Source organism: Magnolia sinica, chromosome 4 (assembly GCF_029962835.1).
Source record: "Magnolia sinica isolate HGM2019 chromosome 4, MsV1, whole genome shotgun sequence".
Taxonomy (NCBI): domain Eukaryota; kingdom Viridiplantae; phylum Streptophyta; class Magnoliopsida; order Magnoliales; family Magnoliaceae; genus Magnolia; species Magnolia sinica.
In genome coordinates this window covers 12283757-12310024 of record NC_080576.1, presented here as the reverse complement: position 1 = coordinate 12310024, position 26268 = coordinate 12283757, and the positions used below count along the sequence as shown (strand labels likewise).

Here is a 26268-nt window from a genome sequence, read left to right as displayed (position 1 = left end):
GAGTGGATTTCCCATCATCTTTCTCCCCCAGACCATTAACTCCAATACATCATAGCATGGAACTTGTGCTGTAATTTCTTCAAACAATTGAACCACAACCACCACATCAACGGCAAGAATCAATTTGATCAGCAGCCCGAAGCCCCACCTATATTGTCATCCTGATTCACACTGAATGCTCTGGTATGGCTTCATACATTGCAGGAAATATTTTAATAAATTGCAGGGGCAGCAGATGTGTAAACAAATGTTTACTATACATGCAAACAGAAACGTTAATTAAAAAGCAAGGGAATTTTGCCATTTCCACTAAATATTGAATTTATTAATACAAATCCCCAAGGATTCAGTAAAAACATTTGGCTGATTTAATTAAACCTTGTAAGCCATATATCCCAATCCCGCCATCCCATCCCCTCTCACTCAGGTGGGGTACCCACAGGAACACCTCAATAAAAATTAAAATTTTGATCCCATATAACCATCGAACATAAACGTCCTCTCTTTCAGGGTGCTCTACAGAACTTTGTTCACTTGAAGAAAACCTTTCTTCTCCTCATTTGCTGCATTTACATCATCCTCCGATGCGACTGCAACCACAACTCCTTTGTCTTTGACCGCCTCGATGGCCCCTGCAAAATCCTTGAAGTCCTTCAAACTGCACAAAGAGAGCAGCAAGCATTAGTGGAAAAAAAGAAAAGGAAAACAAAAAAAAAAAAGCAAACATTTTTTTTAAAAAGATACTAATTTATTGAGGCTAAAAGGCCGAAAAAAGAAACACAGCAACAAAAGAAAAAAAAAGAAAAAAGAGGACAAACCCAACCCCAATGGAGATCAAAATGATGCCTGCACGACATGTAGGGCTGTCAATGGGTCGGGTTCTATAGCACCCATACCTGGGCTAACTGGGTTCGGGTCTTGCTGAGTCCAGGTACTGATCTTGAAGGCCTGGACCCCCGGTCCAACTGGGTCCAGGTACTTGTTGGCTCCCATCTAGTCTTTAGATCTATGTTTCTAGTTGGTTTCGGTCAAATAAGCGCATTTACATGGTCAGGCCCACTAGATGGATAGCTTTGGATGACGGCTGTGCTACTTTGATACATGTGTGGTGTGTAAATGGGCTCCCTTACATGTCTATGGCTTGGGAAACTTTATTCCATTACCAGTATAAACAATATATATTTAATACATATCACTGTTAAAACTATAACTAGACCCAACCAACCGAATCCAGTTTTAACCAGGTCCTAATCGTTGGACCCATACCCATTAAAATTGGGTTGGGTCCATTGGGTACCCACAGGCCTGGGTACACATTGATAGCCCTAACAACATCATCCTGATACAGGAAGAGCTTAAAACACCAGGGATGCAACCCTTCTATTACCTCGTTGATAGGATTTCTTCCCGCCTTCTCTGCCTTTCCTCCTCTGTGATGCCCAGCAAATGCCGCAACAAACTGAAGAATAGATGACATGACATGTCCATAATCAGAATTGAGTGCATGACATGGGTAATTACAATGCCAGCCCTACCCTTACCTCAAGAGTTCATAGAAAATGATGAATGCCAAAACAGGATAGAAAAGTTAAAAAAAAAAGAAAAAAAGGCAAGTGGCGCTTGGATTACTGAAGTACAATTGTAGTATGCCAGCTGGGCCATGTGGATCAGTCCAAGACACTGTTCATTAGGCAGGCCCCGCCATATACAGGCCATGGATGGTCCTCTATTTCTGTAACTATGATCCTGACCACTTGAATAAGAACTTGAATGCAAACCATTCACCATTCAATGACTTCATATGTTCATATAGATTAAATGGTTTGGATCGTTGTGGCAGCTCATACTTTTGCCCATGGTCAATTCTTGGTGGAATCTGCTTCTTGATCATCCATATGGCTCGACTACATAATACAAATTCACTTGAGTAGTCAATGGACTACAAAACCAGGCACAAAAGAGGCATTTCATACCTACTGTAACCTTTGGCATCAGGTAGTTGGTACGAGTCTACATCTCCAATGGTTCCAATGATTGCCTTCGTAAGAGTATCGTCATCCAATTCTAGCTCACGGAGGAAGTTTACAGTTCCGTCATATACCTCAAGTGTCTTCAGCAAGTTCGGATCCCGATAAGACAGGTAGGAGAATACTCCTGCAATGAGATATAATGGTGAATGGTTGAGGGATGTTATAGTTTGTGAAGCAGCAGAGGCAGAACCACCCAATTATGACAATATACCTGAATGAGTGTCGAAGTCACAGAAACCACCGTATGCACCGCCACTAACTCGCACTCGGTCCCATAACCATGTATTACCTATGTATTTGGAAATAACATGTGCGCTTCCATTGAGCTCATATCCTGCTTCATATATGTTAGCAGCCTTCCCAACATAGTTAACCTGAAGAGATAAATGAAGATGATGGATTACATGAAGAAACTGCAACAGGGAAGAGAGAGAGAGAGAGAGAGAGAGAGAGAGAGAGAGAGAGAGAGAGCAACTAATGACGCGTAACATACATAAACCCAAATCCAAATCAAATTACTGCACCTGGGTTGGAATAACAATAGCTTCATTTACAGGAGTAAGGCGGGCATTCCATTTAGCCTCGTTTGATGGAGTGCTTGGAAGCAAGTCAAGAAACTTGGCCACAAATTTCTCTGAATTACTGAGGTTTTTCCCATCAGCAGTCATATTTATCAAGCAACCATTCCTGGAGAGCAGGGATCTGCGTATCTCCTCAAGGGAGGAAGAAATTGCATCCCAGTCTTGATCCACTTTCTTTTCAAGGTCTTCGAGAAACTCCAAATAGCTGGTATACAAAAAGGAGAAATTTTTTGGCATGATTCCTATGGAACTTGTACTATGTGTGTAGAACATTTGCTAACAGATAAGGAGAGCAGCATATTAACTATACTGACCATGCAATGAGAAAAGAGCAAAGCTTGGAACACATGGCTGGAATGAGCCAGATGACAATATCACAAATGGAAGGTTTCTATAGAAGTAAGCTTTTGCTTCAATCATGGCAACATAAATAATAATGCCAAACACCAAGACATGCCAAGGAAACAACACAATTAACTGAGACCTTCCAAATTGAAGGAGTCACAATTCCGTATCTAAATGGTTGCAACAGATTGCTGACATGACCACATATTGTAAACTCAGATTCTCTAGAATGTCTTGGAAAGACACAGGTCTATATCATGTCTCGTTAAAATGATAGATAATCAAAATAAGAACAAACATAAACAATCTCAAAGTTAATTAGAAAATATCCTTTCACTGTTTCAAATAAATCCTTAAAATCCAAAGCAACAAGCAAGAAAATGGAGACAGGTAGCCAAAGGAACCAAGAGACCAACGATGAGACAACGCTAGCCAGATCATAGACGATGCCATGTCAAAACTCGTATGACATAAAGGCACTATGCCACTTCATTTGCTTGAATCGAAGGTTACCAGCAGTCTCCTTGAATCATCATTCTGTCATCAAATATGGTTTGCATGCAATGACTTAAGTGTTTGCTCAAAAGGGTGTGATCATACCAATCTACTCTTGTCATGTTCTACATTCAACAGAATTTTGCAAGCATACCCAGATATCCCGAGTTTCATCACAGTCTAATAAGACAAGAAATTTTCACCCGTCACATGGAATAATATATGGGATAGCTAGTCTAGGATGATGTAACATGAAATGATTCAAATTGCCATACCTAACACCACCCATCTGTTCAGCAATCCATCCTGCGACATTTAACTTAGCGTCCATCCTCGCAGCTGCAATTCCATGACCGCTGCCTCTTAATCGGTTCTACAAACAATATCAGGTGTGAGAAAGGTTGAATTCATGGTGCCTTTACATCCAAGATAATTGTGAATGAATACCTCCATTCTTGCTTTGCTTTGGGAAACAAATTGCTTGAAGCGTGGCTGGTCTGTGAATTGAACATCTTGAAGGATGCAGTTCAACTGTGACATAACTAGCATTTATGAGACCCTTACTCAAGATGCCATGAAAGATGACTGCTTAGTCTAGCAAAATCCATTACAACTTCACCAAAGACATGATGATGACAATGTATGCATTTTACCACACATTCATATGGCTTCAGGGTTTAAATTTGAGGTGTCAGAGAAGGGTATAAACCCAAGAAGAAGAAACCAATGTCTGCATAGCAAATATAATAATAATAAATTGTAGAGCTGTTGTTATCAGAGTCAAGATAACAACAAATGCCTAAGAACGCAGTACAAAGATTTTATCCTTCTTATCATTGGTTGGGGTGCAGGGTGGAGGTGAATCTATACACAGAATATATTTTACCAGACTGAAAAGAATATTCAGGTGTCTACAGTTGCCCAAAGTGTGAAGTGAAGTTGGGTCCTTACTCTTGCCCCAGTGGTAGACTCACAAGAGTTTCAACACCAGGTCAAGACTCAAGGGTTCAAGCACCCATAGGTGGTTAAATCCCACTATGGTGTGAGTGTGCGGGTGTGTGTGCGGGTGAAAAAAAAGAAGAAAAAAGAGTGAGTGTGAAGTGAAGTTTTTATGTACTTTTTCAGTACAATCTACTAAAAGATACATTGTACCTGCCTAAAACACATTTGTGTGTTTGATTAACTTCAGTGAACTAACACAATCAACATTTCTTGACATTATCAATTAAATGGAGCACCAGTAGTCCATACATGTGTATGGCCCAGCCATCCACATACCACAGACGTATGTATAGTGGGAAGTCACTGGGTTAGACACAGATGGGTTGACCAGGTGACTCAGGCAAGTCATTTTTTTAAACATCATTGATGTTAAAATATAATATAATACAAATGATAAATAATGATATTTCAAGTACAACATAACAATCTGTTTATTAATTTCAAACAAACGATCCCTCACTCATAAGGTGCCACTATTGCCAAGAATGCAAAATTAACCTGCGTTAATTCTGCACTACTGACAATGAGCTGTCACCATAGACTAATAAACCCATGATGCTGATGAATACGTGTGCAGAATAGGGGTGTCAATGGGCTGGGCTCGGGCCTTAAAATTATAATTTTGATAGGCCCAGCCCGAAACAGTTCGAAATCTGGGCCGAGACCCACCCAGGCCCAGCCCATTGACAGGCCTAGTGCAGAAACAGAGTGGTCTCACGATTACTCTCAAACCTCCAGCTAAGCGAACTGCAATGTGACTCAAGCCAAATATGGGGTACCTAGTTGAGAGCAATGTTTTCTGTATCGTTATTTTGTAATGTATCACACCCTTAGGAAACGGATACATATCAGTTATTGCACGGGATATATCAATCGTACTGCCTTTTTCTTTTTTTTTTTCTAGTAGCAGCAAATTTATTAGAAACTAGGCCAAAACAGCCGGAAAAGAATACAACAAAATTACAAGCCCAACAAAGCAACAAGAACACGGGCGTCAAGATGATTGAAGTCTGAGGCCCACTCTACCACCAAAGCCTTCGCCTTGCGAATAACCCAACCTTTTGATTCAATCTTGTTCTCAAAACAATGCCTATTCCTCCCCCCAATGGCCCAAAGAGCTGCCACAACTGCCAATCGCCAAACCACTTTACCATCTTTACTTGCACTGCTTCCATGCCATGATGCCAAGAATGACAAAAAGGAGAACGGCATAACCCAAATCACGTTAAGAAAAGCATCCCATATCTTCCTCAAATGATGGGCAATGGAAGAATAAATGATCCATTGACTCAGCTTCCCACATGCACAATAAGCAAATACTTGGCAGCACCATTCCTCTTTTTCACATATTATCCATGGTGAGAATCCTATTTATGTTCACCAACCAAACAAAGGTTGCTACCTTCGTTGGAGCACTATATCTCCATAAACCAAAATTATGCAAGGGGAAGCTATGGGTGAGGAGATTAGCTCGAAGAAGGATCGAACCGAGAAACTTTCCAAACCGGGGCCTTTCCAAACCACCAAGTCCGTCTCCCGTTCGTCTAACTTGACACTTTTCAATCTATCAAGAACGACAACGAGCAAGTCCACTTCGTCATCTGATAGTCCTCTATGGCAGGGAGGCACCCATGCTAGTTCCTCTCCACATCTAGAGAAACATCTAACCACCAAAATATTCTCATCCAAAACCAAAAGCGCTAGGTTGGGAAACACTTGAGCAAAATGTCCCCAACATTGTTGGGAAACATAGGGAAACATTGGGAGATTGGTCGAATTTTTCAATGAAACTTTAGGGATTGTTAAGAAAGACACCAATACACACTTAGAAATAAATTTTAAAAAATAACAAAAAACAAGTACACATTGTAGGTTTCCCTTGTATAGGGTCCTAATTTATGCATTGTTTGATTGAATTGATACAACTATATTCAAAGTTAATTTATAAAATTTGTAAACGGAAGAAGATATGGAAATACGAGCATTATATTCAAAATCAAAAGAAGTAGAAAACTAGAAATATACCTGTGGATTCCACACACACACACACACACACACACACACACACACACATATATATATATATATATATATATATATATAAAAATTAAAAAATATATTTTTTCTTAAAAATTCCCAAATTGGCAAGAATGTATAGATCAGGTTATCGACATGTTTGATCTCGTGTTTGAACACTAAGACTACAACCGATCTAGGAAAATTTGAAAACAAAATCAATTTTTCCCCAATTTTCCCCTACTCGGCCTGCCTCCCCCCAAATCTCGAAATCGAAGTTCCAAATCCCTAATTTTTCATGCAAAATATGAAGAATCATGTGTATCTTCCCATTTAACACTATTTACAACATATAAAAATAAAAAAACTGAATCAAAACTGAAAAATGTGCACCTTCTAGAATCCGGCCCCAAGAATATTCTGATCATGCTTTCGGAGAAATTTTGAAGATTTTCTTCCAACAAACTAGAGTGGACTGGTCAAAATCACATTACAATGTACTACATGGTTCTGAAAATCGATATTGTAACGGTTGATATGGGCGTATTGTATCCGTATTGACTCGATACGATACGCGATACGGGGTTGTATTGTATCCATATCAGCTGGATACGATACGCGATACATGGTTGTATCGGCCGTATCGGAATCAGTTGGACCGTATCAGCCCGTATCGGTGCTGATACGGCCAATACAGGCCGATATGCACATAAAACCCCAAATTTGATTTATTTTTATTTTTTTTTCAAAAATTCACTCATGTCTCTTCATCTTTTCATTTAAACCACGGAAGAATCTTAAAAACTCATTTTAGGGTAGATCTAGACCTATTTTGGGATCAAAACAAATGATTTGAATGGGATTCGACAAATCAAAGCGAAGTGAACCATTATGGGAAAAATCGGAAAGAAGGTAAACCTCCACTTTCTTTTTTATATTTTCATCTTCTTTTTATTGTATTTCCAATGAAATGGGTCATTGTTCACCAAATCATGTTTAATTTGTTTTCAATTATGGCCCATTTGGTTAACCTTCAACAAGTCAAATAGATGGACAACATTCTCATCAAAGAATTGTTCGATACACCATTGAATACATAGTCAAAACACAATATATATATATATATATATATATATATATATATATATATATAAATAGATTTGTGAATATCTCTTCTTCTTCTTTTTTTCTATTTTTCTGATATTTTTTCGCTTAAAAAAAATTCTGACCAATACGGGCTGATACGGCCCCGATTCCGATACGCAACGCCGTATCGTATCATTTTTCCATAGGGCCGATATGGCAGCCAATGCCATCATTCAGAACCATGATGAACTAGGAAGAATTTTATTTTATTTTTTGCAAAAAATAAAAAACGATTTTTGTGAAGTTTTTAAGGATTTTCCAGGCAAAACAATGCCGGTTTTCTTTTATCCCTTTTGATATTGCACTCGATATCAACATTTAAGAATTTATAAAGGGGAAGTGTGGATAAATCGGGCGATATCGGAATATCCACGATATTTGTCCCTCTTCCAAAAGGGGTTTGTAGTCCAACCACTAAAGAAATTTGAAAAGAACCAAAGGGGTTCGGCATCTAAAGGGACCCATGGCGGTTCGGCACCCAAAGGCGCTAGTAAGGGTCACTGTAAGGGTTCAACAACCACAAGGGCTCCCCAAGTTGCAGGTTTCATGCACTCAACCAGCGTTATATTCTCCATCACAAGCACCACCTTCCATATCTACCCGACCAATGACCGTGCAACAGATCAGGCATCAATCACATTCTAATTCCAGTGCTAATCACGAGAGTGGTCAGGTGTTACTTCTTGCCAACACTGGATTCACCTCTTCTAGCTTGCAAACTACTATTCTTCATCAAGAGAACAATGAGAAAAGAAGATCTCTTCCCATCAAACCTTGACTTGGAACACTTCTGCATGTTAGGCACACTCATCTCTTCTCACTCCTTTGTACATGTAAGGTGTAATTGTTCTCCACATCGTGAATGGCGTTTCGATCCTATACCCACAATCGTCCAAAAAAACTGGCAGCAGTCCATTGTAGTAACAATGGTACACCATACATCTTCATGATAATTCTCCAAAGAAATACATCTACACACTTCAGAATATTTTATACCCCAACTTGGACAATTTCATTACTACCATAAAAAACATGTTATCACAATTGTGTCCATTGATTCCCATCTCAACGGCCTCCCTATACACCAGTCCTAAATAGATCACCCCGTGATTCCACGGCGTTTATTGAAATCAAATCTATCCCAAGGAATGAACGTGCTCTAATACCAAAACCAATGCAAGAACGAGCAAAACACCATGATACCTGATTTAAAGTTCCAAATTTGAAGCCGCATCAAACTTCGGACTTTCAGATGAATCACACCATCAATAGGACCATTGCATCCCCAAAATTAATCCAACATACAGTTAGAGAAAGAAGAAAAGAGAGAACTTTCTCTTTTCGTTCACTATTCACCATTTGTTCACAAAAGAATCTTTATGTATATTTATACTTTTTCCAGTGCAAAATAACCCTACTGTAATCTTAACCATCCATTATTTCTCATACCAACCATATATTTTTTATAAAAACTAATAATCACTAAAAGATCTCTGAATCTCACCACAATGATACAGCCTTTCTATTAATTAGTGATAACCCACTCAATTCATTTGATAATTGCATGATTGTGGCTCATTTGAAAGCTAACTCAATAAGCATTCAAGCGGGATTCATGGCATCAGGACATCAGTTAGTACCCTACTGGTGGCCCAAAAAAAAAAAAAAAAGCTACAACAACAATGGTACCCTGTAAGCTGTTGCTCAATTTTCTTTCTATAAAAATGAGTACATGTATAAAATAGTTAAATAGTGTGGACCATATGGACCAAAAGATCAACCAGATCATCAACGTGAGGCCCACTAACTGATAAGACATTATCATGGACCCAAACTACCAAATGGAAATCTTGATCATGACCAATCCTGGTTGCATTACTACATTTGAATGGTGTAGTGGCCACCACCTATGGGTGGCTGTAGCATTGGTGTTAAGAATACACTTGGAGATTTTAGGCCCATCCTGATGGGGTTTTTTTTTCCCCGTGCTCGACCGGTCGTGAGCCTCACACGACCGGTCGAGGGCTGGTGCACGACCAGTCGTGGGGTCGAGCCCTGACTCGACTCAAAGTCTAGCAACTTTGGGCTATTTTTTCTCCGGGGTGCTCGACCGGTCGTGGGTGGCACTCGACCGGTTGTGGTTACGCAGATTCATTCCGCGATTTTGCGGATTACGGAAATCTAAGTCCTTTCGCAACTGGGATGCAGAAAAGAGTTTCCTAAAACTATAAATAGGAGTTTTTAGGGTTTTTCTAATTATATGAAAAACACAAGAGGGCTATCAAAGGTGTGTGTGTGTGTGTGAAAGAGAGAGAGAGAGAGAGAAGAAGAAGAAGAAGAAGCTTGTGGAAGGGAGACTATGCTCGTGGAGGTCATCTATTGTGCAACTTATATCTCAGCACTTCACGTCCTCGTAATCTGTGAGATCTCTCCGTTTTCTTTGTTTCTCTTATTGTTTATCCACTCCTGCGTGAGTGAAGAAGGTTGCAACGTTTTACCTCATAGTGGATTGTTGATCTGGACGAGGTCCCGTGGTTTTTACCTCTTTGAGGGTTTTCCACGTAAAAATCTTGTGTGGTGTGGTTTATGCTTTGATTTATCTCATTGCTTTATTATTCCATAATTCTGGTTTGTTTTGAGAGGCTAGATCCTAAGGTTTTGTGCAAGGCCCCCAACACATCCAACATTTTTTGTTTCATATTTGATTGGTGAAACAGATTCATAAGGTTGACCACGAATAGCTATGAGAAGATTATCATGAATATACCTATGTGCATACCCGCACATGTATGCATGTCTATATGTATCTCCAAAAAAAAAAGCTGCATGGAATTACAGGAAAAGAGCGGAAGTATATAAAGATACAAGATGTGCTTGAGAGTCATGAGCCACAATGAAGATATTGCAAGCAGAGAACCAAATGCACATTTCCAGACTTCCACCAAAGTAGTAAGCAGTATTTGCAGTATTTAAACTCTTTGATGCACCATATTCTGTTAAACCTTGGTTTATAAGAAATTACAAAAAATGAATTTGTAAAGGTTTCTATTCAAGATTACTAGAATATTTTAATCTTCGAAAAAGAAAAAAGATTACTTGAATATTTTGTGAAAACTGAATTAGTAAAGGTTTCTATTCAAGATTACAAGAATATTTTAATCATCAAAAAAGAAAAAAGATGACTTGAATATTTTGTGTAAGAAAAAAATAACTCTTCAACATAGAGGTTAAGATGTGTGAGTGAAAATAATAACATTACCAGGTTGAATAGGTCTTCGGCTCGGCCCGCCATGGCTTTACCTCGAGCAATTATATGACTACATGGATCCTCTTTGCCCCTTACGGATGATGTGAATGGATAAATTGATATGCCTCCAGTCTTTCTTCCAATTAATTGATTAAGTTGAACAAAATCCATGTCTTTTGTACCCATCTCCAGCAACGACTGACTGCCAAGAAGCCCTGAGTTTCAGTATAAGTTTTCAAAGGGCAAACTATCCTAGCTTTTCAAATGCCATTTGAACATAAAAATGTTATTCTTTTGCTTTCATCTCTAGCAACAGTTAGACTGTCAAAAATCTACATGTGCTGGTTTGAACTTTCCATGGGTACCTCGCTAATTTCCAGATTGTCTTTGCAATAAAAACAATGAGATAAATTGGGAAAAGTAATGAAAATTATCCACATTGGGTTGAAAACTATTTTCTCACCAAAACAGTGGAACAAATGGCAGAAGCTCCTGCTTCAATGAACGCATGTTAAAGACGACTTCTGTATAGAGAACATCATTTGTGAAAAGGTCATGCCGCAAGACTTTTACTCCATCAATCTCTCCCACCTACACTTGCAAAGAATATGTCATCAGTAAAATGCTCCACCTCAATTTGGAAATCTTAAAATTAGCAGTTCATGTAAGTCATAAGACAACAAAAGTGTGTGCGTGTGTGTTGAAAAGTTAAGAAAAAGAAAAGAATTCCGCGTTCGGAACCATGGTTTAAAAATCGTTGATACAACTCAGTATCATCCGAGTTGTACCGGTCTCGGTTGGAACCAAAGCAAGTTGGACCTCTGTTATCATAAAACCCCCGACTTGGTCAGACTTGCTCTTGGTCCAGTGAGGCAACCCAAATTGGGGTGAATCATCACATATGCCTCTTGTTCAATTTCTGGGTGTCTGCATATCATTCGTCCAGTGCAGATGGGCTCCAGCAATTGAAATGTTATCTCCTCGATGTAATATTTGTTGTCATGCCACATCAGCAGTTGCGTCAACAATTTGGACTGTCTGGATTTTAAATAGTCACCTCCATTTTTTGTATGGTGGTAAACCAACATAGGAGTCTCGCCTTTAAGTATGATGGCTGACATGTGGACACGTGTCAAGAGTCTTTTATTTTGAAAAGACAGGGTAGCAAAGGAGAGAGGATAGGAGAAAGACCAGAGAACAACAATAGGAATAATAACCAACATAAGACAAGATGGAGAAGAAGAAGAAGAAAAAAGAAAGACCATAAATTTTTTGTTCTTCTTGGTGCTAAGATTGCATACATGTGCAAGATCCAAGCTTTCCATCATGGCAGCCTCACTGTTTACATCTTGTGGACAGAAAGTCAGGCCATTCCATTATGGTGGCCACGCATGTGAGGAGGATTGTTTATTTATTTATTATTTTTATTTTTTGCATTTGGAGTATGTTTTACATTTTTGCGTGATGGTGAGGCGACTTACCCTGTATTGGAGGAGTCATATCGGTATAGGCAATATGACTAGTTCCAATACCTGGACGAGTCCCACCGAAACATTCCAGTCATACAACCTGGATGAGTCCCACCCAAACATTCCAGTCATACAACCTGGACGACTCCTACCTAAACATTCCGGTCATACCAAGTGATTCTTTAAACCATGTTGGGAACACTTCACGAAAAAATCAAGGTCCTCTTAAAAATTTACTAGAAATTATATGTAACAGGTCTTGTTGCATCTCTATTAGTGTAGCATGCAGTTTGAAACTCCTGAAATGGATTTTGCATACCTCTGTGGGTATGTGTATAGGTTCCCTTGGAATGTCATGCAAAGAAAGGCAAGGTACAGTTCTGAGAGCTTCCGGTGGATCCGGAGTTTCCTGCTTCGAGCGGAGCTCCTGTGTAGCACGCGCTAACTCTGCAAGATCTTCCTCTGTCATACTCACTTTAACTTTCTGCAGGATTTCTTTCTCAGCTGCTTCATCGCGAGAAGCTTTTTCTGGGTCAGGCTGACATGGAAAAAGATCTTCCATAATCATAAAATGATGAAATGAATTGCATGATTGTAAGGGGCAAATTCTAGACATGGAAAAAGGATTTGGGGGTCACACCTGCATTTCAACCGTAACACGGTGAGGATTGTTCAAGATGAATTTCTGTAGTAATGGGGAGAAGACAGCTTTTGAACCTTCTTGAGCTATCCGTGCTTTTAAAGATTGTAGGGGTTTCTCGTATTTTAAAGGCTCAAATGGATCCCTATCGTAGATCCATTTCCCCTGCAAAAATCAAACAAAGATATAGGAAATGATGATAACTGCAGTCCACATTTTGGGCATAGAAATATAAAAGAGGATCTTACAATGGAGCGTAGCATCAGAGATAGGCCTCGAGGGAATGAGCCAGTGTTATTCTCCCTAAGGGAGAATTCAATTGTGTTCATGGATGCCTCTACAGCATCAGGGTTGAAACCTTCCTCTGCTAATTTTTGAAGCGTGTTTATGATCAATTCTTCCACCTTCTGAATGTCATCTTCAGAAACACCTTTAAGCCCTATACTAAATTGCGGCTGGAGGAGTTCATCCTCCATCCCACCACCAATAATAGCATCTCCTAAGCCACTTTCCAAAAGGACCCTTCTCAGAGGAGAAGCAGGAGTCCCCAACATAAGATGGTCCATAAAACCAAGGGTAAGCTCAGTTTCCAAGTCTAAGGGCTCATCAGATAGCAGCCAGTTAAGGCAAACCATGTGTTTCTTCTTCAAGTCACCACTTTCACCTGCAGGGTATTTCTCAACAATCCTGACTGGCTCTGAAAATAGCTTCTGGGGTTCAACTTTTGACTCATCAGAGGCTGAGCTTGCATCAAATAGATCTAGGTATGCTGAATGACAACATAACAATATGATCAACACATTAAAACAAAATGCTATAAATAATGAATCAGAGTTGTGCCAGAAAACACTACTGCCCATAATGTCTACAGTAGGGTTCTCTATTTCGAATTTACAATCATCTAACATGAAGAACCAATAGAATTTATGAAGATTGTCAGAAATTGTATGTTGGGCATATAGATTAAACTTGGGGCAAGAAGTTCATCTACATGCTTTCCTATCATTTTAGTAGCTTTCCATACACATTATGTACCCATTTAAAATTGGAAAAGGATACATGATTTGAGTACAGGGAAAGTGTCCTTGACACGAGAATTTGTACAAGTGCAGGGCGTGCTTCACTGGTAAAGACCAATGATTAAATGGGATCTACTGTGGGCATGCCTCACTGACCAAGAGCATTGATGAGATGGGACCTACTGTGGACGGGGGATGCCAATATCCCCCAGATGGAAAATACCAACTCTTCACCAAGCAGCTTACCAATAGATGATTGAGAAAGAAATACAACTGTCCACATTCAATGCAAAAAGGAAAAATAGATGACTAGGATCTTCCAATTTGGGAGACATTTGGGAACCCGCCCATTCACAGCAGGGCCATCATGATAATTACAACATTGGCCATACTTGTAAAAGTTCACGGCCCAAGGACACCACAATTTGCACAGAGAATAAAAAAAACTACCTCAAAATTGTCTCGCAAATATGATATTCCAAAGAAAGTAATTAACACCTACAAGTATGGCTCTAAATACTGGCCAATACTAAGTCGACTCAGTATCAGTGGAGAAAAAAATGAATCACCAGGAGAATCACTCTGAAAGTAGACTGAGATTCCAAATGAATCAGAATAAATCTGGGTAGGTAATGCCAGATTTAGTCTCTAGGCGAGTCACGCCCTGGAACCAAAATTTAAAACCATGCATCATTCCATGAGTGGAATGATCAAAAGAAAAATCAACTTTGTGAAAATTCTCCCAGTCAATAATCATCTCACATAATTTTCTTAGAACTTGCCAGGCTTTTGAGTTTTTGATGAACTAACCAAGTTAGTGGTTAGTTCCAAAAGAAAAGAAAAAAATTGTTTGTGGCGAGCAAAAAGGAAAGTGACATTTTCAGTTCTCGTTTTTGGTAGGGAAGGGTTTTATGGATTCTGAGAACCCCCTTACCATGACATGAATCCATTTTACCCTAAAACCTAAGGATCTCTTCTTTACCCACGCTCCTAAGACTAATCCTACATTTAATTTTCCTTTATCATGTTCCATAACCATAAACTTGGATCTCTTCTCAGCCATTAAACCCTTTCCATACCCCTCCACTTCTTCTCAAGGCTCATTTTTCTAGGCATATCATATCCTTACCACCCATTCTCATTGTTTTCTATCTTCCTAACATGTTTCAATCTCTCTCTCTCTCTCTCTCTCTCTCGTCCAACCATTTTTTGTTGTTGATGTCTCAAATCCTTCAACAATTGGGTCTGTCGATGCCATCAAGAGTTGTTTAATGCCATCAACAGTTGCTCAATGCAATCGAGAAAATCCAGAAATCCATGTTGGTTGCTAGACAGTTTGTAGTGTTCTGCTCGATGTCATCGACGGGCCGTCAATGCCATCAAAGTCCCATCCAAGATGCCATCGGAAAAATTCAAAAATCCATGTTTAGTCACGGGAATGATTTGGTGTTGTACTCGATGACATCGAAGGTGTCTGATGCCATCGACAGATCGTCGATGCCATCGAAGGTGTCATCGAGCATACGCGCAGAATTGCGTAAGTGTGGGATTTGTTTCCTATTCCGATTGTGATTTTGTAGCATGCTATATATGTCATGTGTAATCGAGATTTGGGGAGATCTGAGGTGTTCTAGGCTTTCTAATTCATTCCTGCGGTTTCAAGGGCATAGCTTGGGCTTGTGAGAGAGATTTGAGGCTTGTTCGAATCGGTCATCTCTATCTCTTGTAATTTTCTACTTTCATAGTGCATTATTGTCGCTTTATGCCGTGGTTTTTTCCCGCAAGGGTTTTTCCACGTAAAATTCAGTTTGTTTGTGTTTGAACTTGGTTGTGAGATTGGAGTACTTTGCTTGATTCATCTCTGTGTGCTTCCGTCGTTCCCCAACAATTTTAACATTTTCTTTCTTTATCTAATTTACCTCTTTACTTTATGTCGCTTGTCAGGTGTCTGAAGTCGATTTTAGCCCGTTTGGAAAAGATAAGACAACTTTCTAAGGGGGGACTCTATAGAGAAGAAAAAGTTCCATTTATTAGACTGGGGTGAGATATGTATATCCTATGATGAGGTCAGTGCTGGCTTTAGAGATCTAGAATTGATGGATGTGGCATTATTGGGTAATTGGTGGTGGAGCTTTGGTTTGGAGAAGGATGCCCTTTGGTGGGAAGTTGTCGCTAGTTAATATGGATGCCTTGAAGGAGATTGGTGAACAAAGGACTCTTCGCTTTATGGAGTGTCGGCATTGTGGAAAGGAATTTTTAGTGTGAAAGCCAAATTCAAGGAAGGGATGGGCTTTTCCTTGGGGAATGGGGAGCAAGTTTGCTTCTGGGAGGATGTTTGGAGGGGCGATTTACTTTTGCATATCAAGTTCCCTTTGTTGGCCCGCCTAGCCCTAAATCACAATATTATGATCGCTAGATGTCAAGGTGTTCCATAACAGTAACAGTGACCGTAAAGGCCACCATCGTTACCTTTACGGTATGAGTTTTAATGGCCATTACAACTCCCATAATGACCGTTACGGTCTCTTTTTTTTATTGAAAACAAAAAAAAAACAAAAAACCAAAACACATGTATTGGCCTCATAATGGCCGTCACAGTCTCTTTTTTTTTATTGAAAAAAAAAACCAAAACACATGTATTGGCCTCATAATGGACTGTAGTTATGGCCTTTATGGGGGCATAACAGGCCGTTACAGGGGCTATAACAGCCATTACATATTGTTATTTTTGTAACAGCCGTTGTGACCCCGTCCGTTATCTTTATGTAACAACCTTTATAGCCCCGTAACGGTTGTTACGGCACACAATGCTAAATGCTATTCCTTTTTGTGGAGAGTCAATTTTTTTTTTTTAAATCTTCGTCATGGCGTTGGAATCTCCGGGATGATGAATTGGATGAATTTATCTCTCTTACAATGCTTCCATCTACGTTGCCCAATTTCTACGAAGTGCGGCAATATGGTGTGGGTTAATGATAAGATCAACATATTCTCGATTTGGTCTTTCTATTTCATGCTTCAACAAAGGGGTGCGAAGTTTGTTCATACAAGTCACATGTTGCATTATGGCACACCCCCTAAGATAGCAGTCTTTGGGTGGCCAAGTGGGAAGAAAAGGAATTTTGACAGTTGATAATCTTCAGAAGTGATCCATGATCATCCCTTATATATGTCTTATGTGCATGCCTTCAACCAAATCTACTAATCATCTGTTCATCCATTGCCCCTTTGCAAGGGGTGTGTGGTCAGCCATCCTTCGAAGATTTGAGTTAGTATGGACCATGTCCCTGGACATTAGTGCCCTTCTTTTGTCTTGGCACAATGTGGCTTTACAGAAGGAAGCTAAACATATATGGAGACTCTTCCTATTGGCTGCCTTGTGGTCGATATGGGGAGAGAGAAATGGTAGATGATTTCATAGAGAAAGTAATCAAGAGGATAGTTAGTATAGTTTCTTCTCTTTTTTCGGATTGGGTTGTGAGCATGGAAAGCTCATTGTAGTTGCTCTTCTTTTGCTTTTCTTCATTTGTATTTAGCGCTACCTCAGCGCTTCTTCTCCTTTTCAATGAAATTTCATGTTAATTTTCAAAAAAAAAAATTAAGCATTTTCGATGGATTCATTCAACTTGAACAATTTTTATGATATATATTGACTTGGCAGATTCAATTCTACTATGATACGACAGTCTTCAACATGATCTTTCTCCTTCTAAAAGATTAGCATGAATTAGAAACAGGGCATAAGAGTAAGTAGGTGAGAATAATTAAGGGGCCAAAGAGAAATGAATTAGTCACAGAGTATAAGAGTAAGTCAGTGAGAACAATTAAGAGGCCAAAGAAACAGAAATGCAAGAAATGTGGAATACCAGTTAGAATGCGTAGGCGCTCATTCGGATCATCATCTCCATAGAACCATATCCTGGCATTGCCAGGATGGTAATATTTACGGTGGAAATCCTGGAACCAAATGCCCACAAACATCGTTAAGTGCGAATTAAACATGATGCAGATACAAAAAATGTGGGCGTTACATCATGCAGATGCATAATGTCGATATGACATAAACAGACATGTATCTACACATAAATGTATGCATGTGTACTGATTTCACATGCTTTCTTCTAGAGTTGCTAGAGTATGCCATCAGTTGAAAAGAAAGGGGAAAGAAATGTCAGCCACATCTGTGCACTACATGCTTAAAAGAAAGATAATTCAAATGGGATTCAAACAAAAGGTAGAAGTCTCCCAGAAAGTAATTCCACTAAATCCTCAAGTGGAGAACACTTTATTATCGGCCAGAGCAATTCCTGATGAAAACTTAGCATCAGAATTCCAAAGATCATTATCCGCTTCTCTTTTTCTTTCTTCTTCTTCTTCATCCTTTTTAATGTTTTATAGCTAAGTTGGGCTCAAACCTAAGACCTCACTGTCGAAACACAGGCTGTTTACTATCAAGCATCATCGTTCACTTTAACTAATAAAATTAAGATATTTGTCTTTTCAGCACCCCTAGCTGTCAAGAGTAAAGTTTAGCACGCAAGGGATGTCGATTGAGCATGATTTCAGAGGATAAGGCAATAAAAACTATGAACAAGTAAAGAATGTTAGGATTACAACAACAACAACAACAACAAAACAAAAAGCAACGCAACAAACCTTGAATTCATCAAATGTGAGCTTGGGAATAACTTGCGGGTCACCTCCACTATCAACACCATATGTATTATCTGGAAACAGCGCCTGTGGCAACTCAACATCCACAAAATAATATAAGGGGCACTGTGTTATACATATTTAGATATGATGCTCTCGGTAATGCCAAACTAAATTAGAACAACTAAGCATGCAAACGATGAACTAAAAGCAGTGGATTCCACAAATGCAAAACAGCATCAAGCATCCAAGAGGGGGAAAAAAAAAAGTTTGAACCATGCTTTGGACCATCAGTTTCTACAGAAATCATAACTTAGCCTACATGATATCAAACACAGGCCACACTAACATGATCCAAGTAGCAGAAGCAGAAAAGCCAGCAACAAATCAAAAGAAACCCAATCCCACACAATTTTTCAGGTCTTACAAAACCAATTCTGCATGAGATTTTCATTCTTAATGAAGAGAATAATGGTGAAAGAAATGTTTAAAAATACCAACAACAAGAACTATAATATGCGGAAACAGAATGGGAGGAAGCTTGCCTGTTGAGCTATCCGACCCAATATGTTATCAGGCTGCGAATATACACCTTTCATTTCATTAAAAACAACACCTGAAATTGGAAAATGATGGAAATAAATAAATAAATAACATTTCACTTGTGTCCTCCAGAACAATAAAACCTTAAAAATGTTACAGTTAGATAACAACAAGCTATTCTTAAATTCCCAAGTCAGAAATACCCAACAGACAGGCAGAAAAATATGAGATTGGCTACAAAAAGAAGTATTTTTCCAGTAACAGAACTGAAAGAAGATGGCTGGACGACATCAATATAATGAATGCCACCTTTAAAGGATATTTCTTCTTCGGGGTTGTTAAGCTCATAATGCCAACCCTCCTGTTGGAATGTCTGGAAGTCTTCAACGCATTTAGGAAAGAAGACAGCATCCAGGTACACGTCAACCAAATTGTAGAAATCCTGCAGAAGAACAGGAGAATCATGTCATGGAAACTAAAAGACCAACAACCGCATCCAAGAGTGAAACAACAGACACTTTCTTACTCATTTTTACCTTCATATTTGTAGAAGCAACTGGATAGCAAGTCCTGTCAGGATACGTGAAAGCATTTAGAAAGGTATTTAGGCTACCTTTCAATAATTCAACAAATGGTTCCTTCAAAGGATACTTCCTTGACCCACACAATACACTGTGTTCCAATATGTGGGGGATTCCAGTTGAATCTTTCCTGCAATTGCCAAGAATCAATATGATCAATGCACCTTAAGTTATTATCCAAAGTTAGGATGAAAATATGAAGTATTAAATAGAACAATTAATCAACCGAATGTAAAATGCATTCTAATCCGTTATATCTTATAATGACCAAACTCCACTACCAAATCATTCTCCTTTAATCAATCAAGAGCCATATACAACAACATGTTTTTCACAAAAGATGGCTGTTGAGAGTGGGACCAACTCATTGACAAACTTGAAGAAATAGACACCATCCAACCACATAAAGAGACGGCTGTTGATTGCTGTAAAATGACTCATAAATGCCAAGAGTAGCAACGCCCAAAAAAATGTTATGATGCCTCAATATTCAAAAAGAGCCTCTCGTTCATCAAAGAAATATGGTGACAAAACGTACTTAAATTGTGGCAACTAACAACCAGTTTGGACGAAATTAGAAATCAAAGCTAGTTGAATGAGAAGCGGATATTTTACATGTGATTTTGAATAAGGCATGATTAGTGCCATATACAGTAGAACAGAAGATGGAAACTGAGCTTGATACACTTACGGTGGGGTCCGGAAAACAATACCAAAAACCTTATTCTCATCATCATTTGATATGGACATCACTTCTGCACCCGTTTTCCTATGCTTGTAAAGTACTGCATGGGACTTGCACTCTTCAATCTGCTGTTCGGATATCTTATCAAATCCAAGTTTCTCTGCAATCTCATGGTTCCCATCTGTGTCTATTAAACAGGAACCAACGACGAGAAATAAATAAATAAATTTACAGCATGTATAAAAAAACAAATAATAGTAATAATTCTACTTTGGCTGAGGCAGTTAGCATACAGGAGCTGCACCATCACGATATTCAATTCACTCGACATGGAAATTTTGCATTAAAACAATATACAATGATAGCTGACTCATCACGGTTAATGCCATGCCATTCAAAGACTTGTAATGTCATGGAAGGCGCATCAGCTTCAAATAACATGGCTGTGTTTGGATGCACTATGGAACCATTTGATTAGTTCAACTACACTACTATCATCTTGATAAAATCCAAAAGAAAAAAAAAAACCCCCCATTTCATATTGGAGTTGAAAGGAACACAACTTCCTCATTGTGAACGGTAAATCAGGAAACATCACTACATTTGTTCATATATTTGTTCTCTTGATTGAACTAAAAATTGCAATACGAGTAAGCTGTGCACACAAAACATGCTGCAAAGTAAGGTATCTTTGATTAGGGCCATAGATAACATCATCTGACCATTTATCTACACCATATATCTATCCCTCTACTTGATTATCACCATTCCATTAGGTGGGCCCAGGTCTCAAAGTGAACCCCATATTATAGAACCTGAAAATCTTCTTCTGTTGGATTTGTGATTGTCCACAACCCAAAACAAGAAACCTCTGAAAGTAAAGAAAAAGACTTCAATTTTCTGCTTTGAAAAACATCCTTTACGGCGCGCGTTTGGTGGCACATGAAAATTTCATGATACTTAGTGCAACCAAACACGCTCTGAGAGATGGCATTGAATTCTTATCCAACATGATAAACATGTTCGATTCGAGTTCTGGCATTGAAAGGCATGTTTATGAGGTAAAGAAACTATGATGGATCAAAAAACGATACAAGAAAATCAATTAAAGGAGAAGTCTTGGTTCTAGAGTACCTGAGGGAAAGGCCTGCTTGGGAGGAGGGCTGGCTCTGTGGGGAGACAGAGAAGGGCCTATTGAGAAGCTGCAAGGGAGGGGAGGAAAGAGAACGGCAGTGGCGAGGGGGAGAGCGCCTGTGGTTGATGCTGGAGAGGTGGCGACGATGGTGGGAAGAAATGGAAGAGGAGAAAGAGAAGGGAGAAGATATGGGTTTTGTTCTTGAACGGAACAAGAGTCTTCTGCAAGCGGCTGTAGTGGTGGACGAGCAGGATAAGGTGCGGAGCAGCACCACTCTCTCCATTCCTTCTCTCTCTCTAGCAGAGAAGGTCAGAGATACTTGCAAGAAGAGATTGTAGGCTTGCGCTCTCTATAAATATATAGGCGATAGTTCCTCTTGTATGAAGCTATGTGGCCGCCGAGCTTCCATCCAAAATTACTCCTGTTGTGGAAATATATGGCCCATGATTTATTTATTTATTTATTTTAGGGATTTTTACAAATAAGTACCTCACTAATACATCTCGATACCTTTTAAAATTTTATTTTTATTAAGATACCTCATGAATTAAGTTATTGTCAGAGAAGCACTTCCGTTAATTTTTCTTTAACTTCTTTTATAATTTTTCATAAAGTAACAAAAATGTACACTATTTAATGAGGCTGCGTAAAAAATTTTAAAAAAAAAGAAAAAAAAAAAAATTTTAACGTAAAAGGAAAGCAGATTGCATCCTATGGCTGGACGATAATTGTGTGGGGCCCACCGTGATATATGGGTTTTATCCATGCCGTCCATCCATTTTTACAAGTCATTTTACCATGTGAGCCTCAAAATGAGGTAAGCTCGATTGGATTACGCCACAAGATACAGTAGTAATGATGACACCTACAGTACGGTGGTAATAATGACACCTACAGTTACAACCTTCCCCGGGCCAACTGATGTCTACTTTGTTCCGAACCCCTTTACTAGGTCATGCAGTCCTTAATGAAGGAATAATAAGTTTCGGTTTGACCAAAAACTTACGTGGCCTTTACAAAGTTTTCAATTGTAGATGTTTAATCCCTAATATATTGGCCACTTGAGCCTTTTAACTGACTCATCATGCGTATACAGATTATTGTCCATGCGGAGCAGGACACGTAATTAACATTAATAAAGTGTAATTATTAAGAAAATTAAATGAAAAAAAAAAATCCTAACATTTTTCTAGAAGGAAGATGGCATTGGAATGTGGCTACCATCCTTGCTGTCAGCCCATTCTGTGTTTTTTTCACGCCATCCATCCATTTTTTTAGATTATTTTAAGGCATGACCTAAAAAATGAGGCAGATTCAAAGTTCAGTGGACCACACCACAGAAACAATGTGGATTGAATGTCATCCATTAAAAACTTGGTGGCTACAAAAGTTATGGATAAAGCCGGTCCAAGTCTTTGTGAACTAATCTTCGGGTTGGATGGTAAATAAATATTATGGTGGACATTATAGGGTGCCCTAAGAAGTTTTTAATGGTGGGGTTCAATCAGTACTATTTCCTATTGTATGGGCCACTTGATATGTGAATCTTCTAAATTTTTCTTGTTCTTTCTCCAAAAGGAGTTGGCAAAATGGATAGATGGTGTGAGCAGGTTTTGAATTTGCTTATGTCACCACAACGCATTCATTCCTTACCTTTTCATATGGTATGGGCGACATGAGTTTTAAATGGGCTTGATTTTTAAAATCCTATCTCATTATAGTCTTTTGAAAACAATGGATGGAGTGAAATTGTTGGGGAAATCTCTATAATCCAACATGGTCTGCTGCAGTGAACTTGTTCACAGAGTGATAACTCCCCTAACCTGATACAGTAGGGGAGACTTCTAATTAAAATGTTGTTTACATGAGGCTTTTTGTGAGCCTGACTGTGATGAATGTGTTTTATCCATGTTGTCCATCTAATTTTTGAGATCATTTCTAGACATGAGTGTAAAATCATGTATATCCAAATTGTAGGTAGATCACTATAGAAAACCATGGTGATCCAACAAGCACCCCATTAACAACTCATTGGGGGGCGCAAAAGTCTATGTGACTTAATCAACAAGTTAGATGGAACATAAATATTATAGTGGGCCTCAATAAAGTTTGCGACTTGATTACCAAGTTAGATGGAAAATAAATAATATAGTAGGCCTCAATAAGGTTTTTATGGTGGGAGTTCAATCACCATTATTTCTAGTGTAGTCCGCTTGAGATTTAAATCAACCATGGTTTTTGAGCTCATGCCCTAAAATGATTACAAAATAAAAATAAAAATGGATAGAGGGCATGGATAAAAGAAATACATACATCATTGTGGGCCCACAAAACCTCCCAATCCAATATAAAGACATTTTTATTATTTTAAGAAAAATGGTAAGGGAAGTTAAAGGAAAACTAGTCCAAGGTATCCATTTGACAACAACTTAATAAGAATGTATCTCAATGAAAATATAATTTAAAAAGGTACTCGAAAGTTAATAGCTTTTTAATGAGATATTAATTCGTAAAAATCTCTTTATTTTATTATTATTATTATCATTTTGTGTTTTCACATATCCAGCGAGTATTATTACGTTCCCACTCGCGTGCACTACGTGGGCGAGATCTAGACCACTCATCAATCAGCACCCATCTTTTGTTGGGCGCGGATTGGTTGCTCCCCCTGCCCGTTGTGAGCTCGGGATAGGCTAGAGCTCTGAGGGTCACCGTGATGTATGGATTTTATCCACGCCGTCCATGAATTTTGCAACATCATTTTAGGTTATGAGCCAAAAAATGAGTCAGATCCGAGGTTCAAGTGGGCCACACCACAGGAAGCAGCGTTGCTAATGACACCTACCATTGAAAGCTTGCTAGGGCCCACCGTAATGTTTATTTACCATCCAACCTGTTCGGTCATGGAGACCTGAATGAAGGGAAGATACAAATACCAGCGCTGATCCAAAACTTCCGTGGCACCCAAGAAATTTTCAACGGTAAGCGTTTAATCGCCATTTCGTGGTCCACGTGTGTATTGGATCTGTCTCATTTTTTGGCTCGCAAGCTAAAATGACATGGAAAATTGCATGGACGGTGTGGATAAAATCCATATATCACAGTGTCCCTCAGAGCCCTAGCTTGTCCCGTGCTCGGGACAGGTGGGGGAAGTACTCAATCCGCGCCCTTGCATCGGTTCACTTGGACAGTGTAATCGGTCAATCTGAACTGTCCATTAAGTAATGACACATTTCATATGCTACCTTGAAAAAGGAAAAAAGAAAAAAAATCTACTGGTCAGATGATCCAATCCGTCCTTGATTTGGTCTTATTTTCTACGGCCATCCTTTTTCCAAGTCATGAAAGGAGGGTTGCAATTGAGTAAAGAAGGTGAATCTTTTGAATCATAAGCAGTCCAGGACGGTCCCTAACAAATTGGTGGATCAAAATGGTTGATTGGACGTAATTTGGTGCAAATGGTCTTGACCATCCATATTAAAAGCGATTGATCAAATGGTTAATATCTGTCAGATGGTATGATGGTTGCTTGGTAGCCCATGAAATGTGCGCTTGACCTAATGAACCATCTAGCTGAATGGATTGGACAAAGCGTCCCAGTGCAACAAGGAGCACCGTAACTTAACAGGACACTGGAGAGCACTTGAGCATTTCTCTACAAGTAATTCAAATTGAAATGTCCAAATTGCAGGTTTTAGCCTAGATGTGTCATGAACAAAACTAAAATTTTTTTTTTTTTTTTTTTTTTTTTTTTTTTTTTTTTTTTTTGTGATTATCTATCTGATTCGTGGACATTGTTTGGACGGTTAAAATTGAAGATACCCAGTGGTCCTATTTCAACAAACGATTGTACACGGATCGGACGTTGAGATTGCTCAACCAATCACATTTTGGAATGATGAGTCAGCAAACAGTAGGTTCCACAATTTAGTCGGTTGAGTGCCGAGCATCATGGGCTGCCGGAGTATCAGATAGCTTCCCTTTCTTTCTCATTTGGTGGGTCCCGCAGCTGCATGTTGAATGCGAACCGCTGTATCAAACGTTCAGATTTTTCATGCACGCGTAGCGAACCAGCCTGACCTTTTTGGCCAGAAGATAAATGGTCGGATCCGCTGATGAATGACACGGTTCCGGCATGTGCGCGCAAGGGTAAGGTTTTAGTCGTACTCGCGTGAGTAGCCTTACCAGGCTAATCATTCTTGCGATAATGAGGCGCACATGTGGCCGAACGAACGTCTGTTGGATGGTTGGTCAACTTATTTCAACCGTCCATTTTCTACTCAAATCCAGCAGTTTGGGCTGGCCTGATATTTAGACAAGTTTGCATTGGTGGTGGGGTCCTCTAATGACCGGCTCGGATCTTTCGTAGACGTGCCTTCTTCACATGGATGCATGCGCAAACAGGAAACGTGCACGTATCACTCACTCCAGGAAACGTGCATGTATCACTCACTCCTTTAAGTGCTCCATACTTGCATCCAATCTAGCAGGATGCAAAACTCATATGAGCACGTCGATCCTGACAATCCTTTTCGTCCATTGGATGCTGAAGCTGGCCATTGTTTTTTTTTTTTTTTCGGTTTCCACCTCCAATGGAAAAAGGTCACGCATCAAACGGTTGGAATTGTCTGATCAGCATGACACTTTGGCACTGCCAATCCATCCGCGGGTCCACATGGCC

The 26268-nt window shown here is 39.2% G+C and overlaps 1 protein-coding gene across 1 annotated transcript; it reads right to left on the bottom strand.

The window, feature by feature from the left end:
• Positions 1 to 303: 303 nt before the first annotated feature.
• On the bottom strand, positions 304 to 21896 carry LOC131242456 (presequence protease 2, chloroplastic/mitochondrial; the record flags this gene model as incomplete). Its single annotated transcript, XM_058241097.1, has 19 exons — positions 304 to 658; positions 1388 to 1459; positions 1974 to 2154; positions 2242 to 2404; positions 2555 to 2816; positions 3727 to 3824; positions 3899 to 3982; positions 10875 to 11064; positions 11326 to 11453; positions 12651 to 12869; positions 12972 to 13136; positions 13220 to 13740; positions 17857 to 17947; positions 18647 to 18730; positions 19189 to 19259; positions 19496 to 19628; positions 19723 to 19897; positions 20459 to 20639; positions 21587 to 21896. Coding segments are annotated over 19 exons (3270 nt in total), but the record flags the coding sequence as incomplete, so codon positions are not given.
• Positions 21897 to 26268: the final 4372 nt, after the last annotated feature.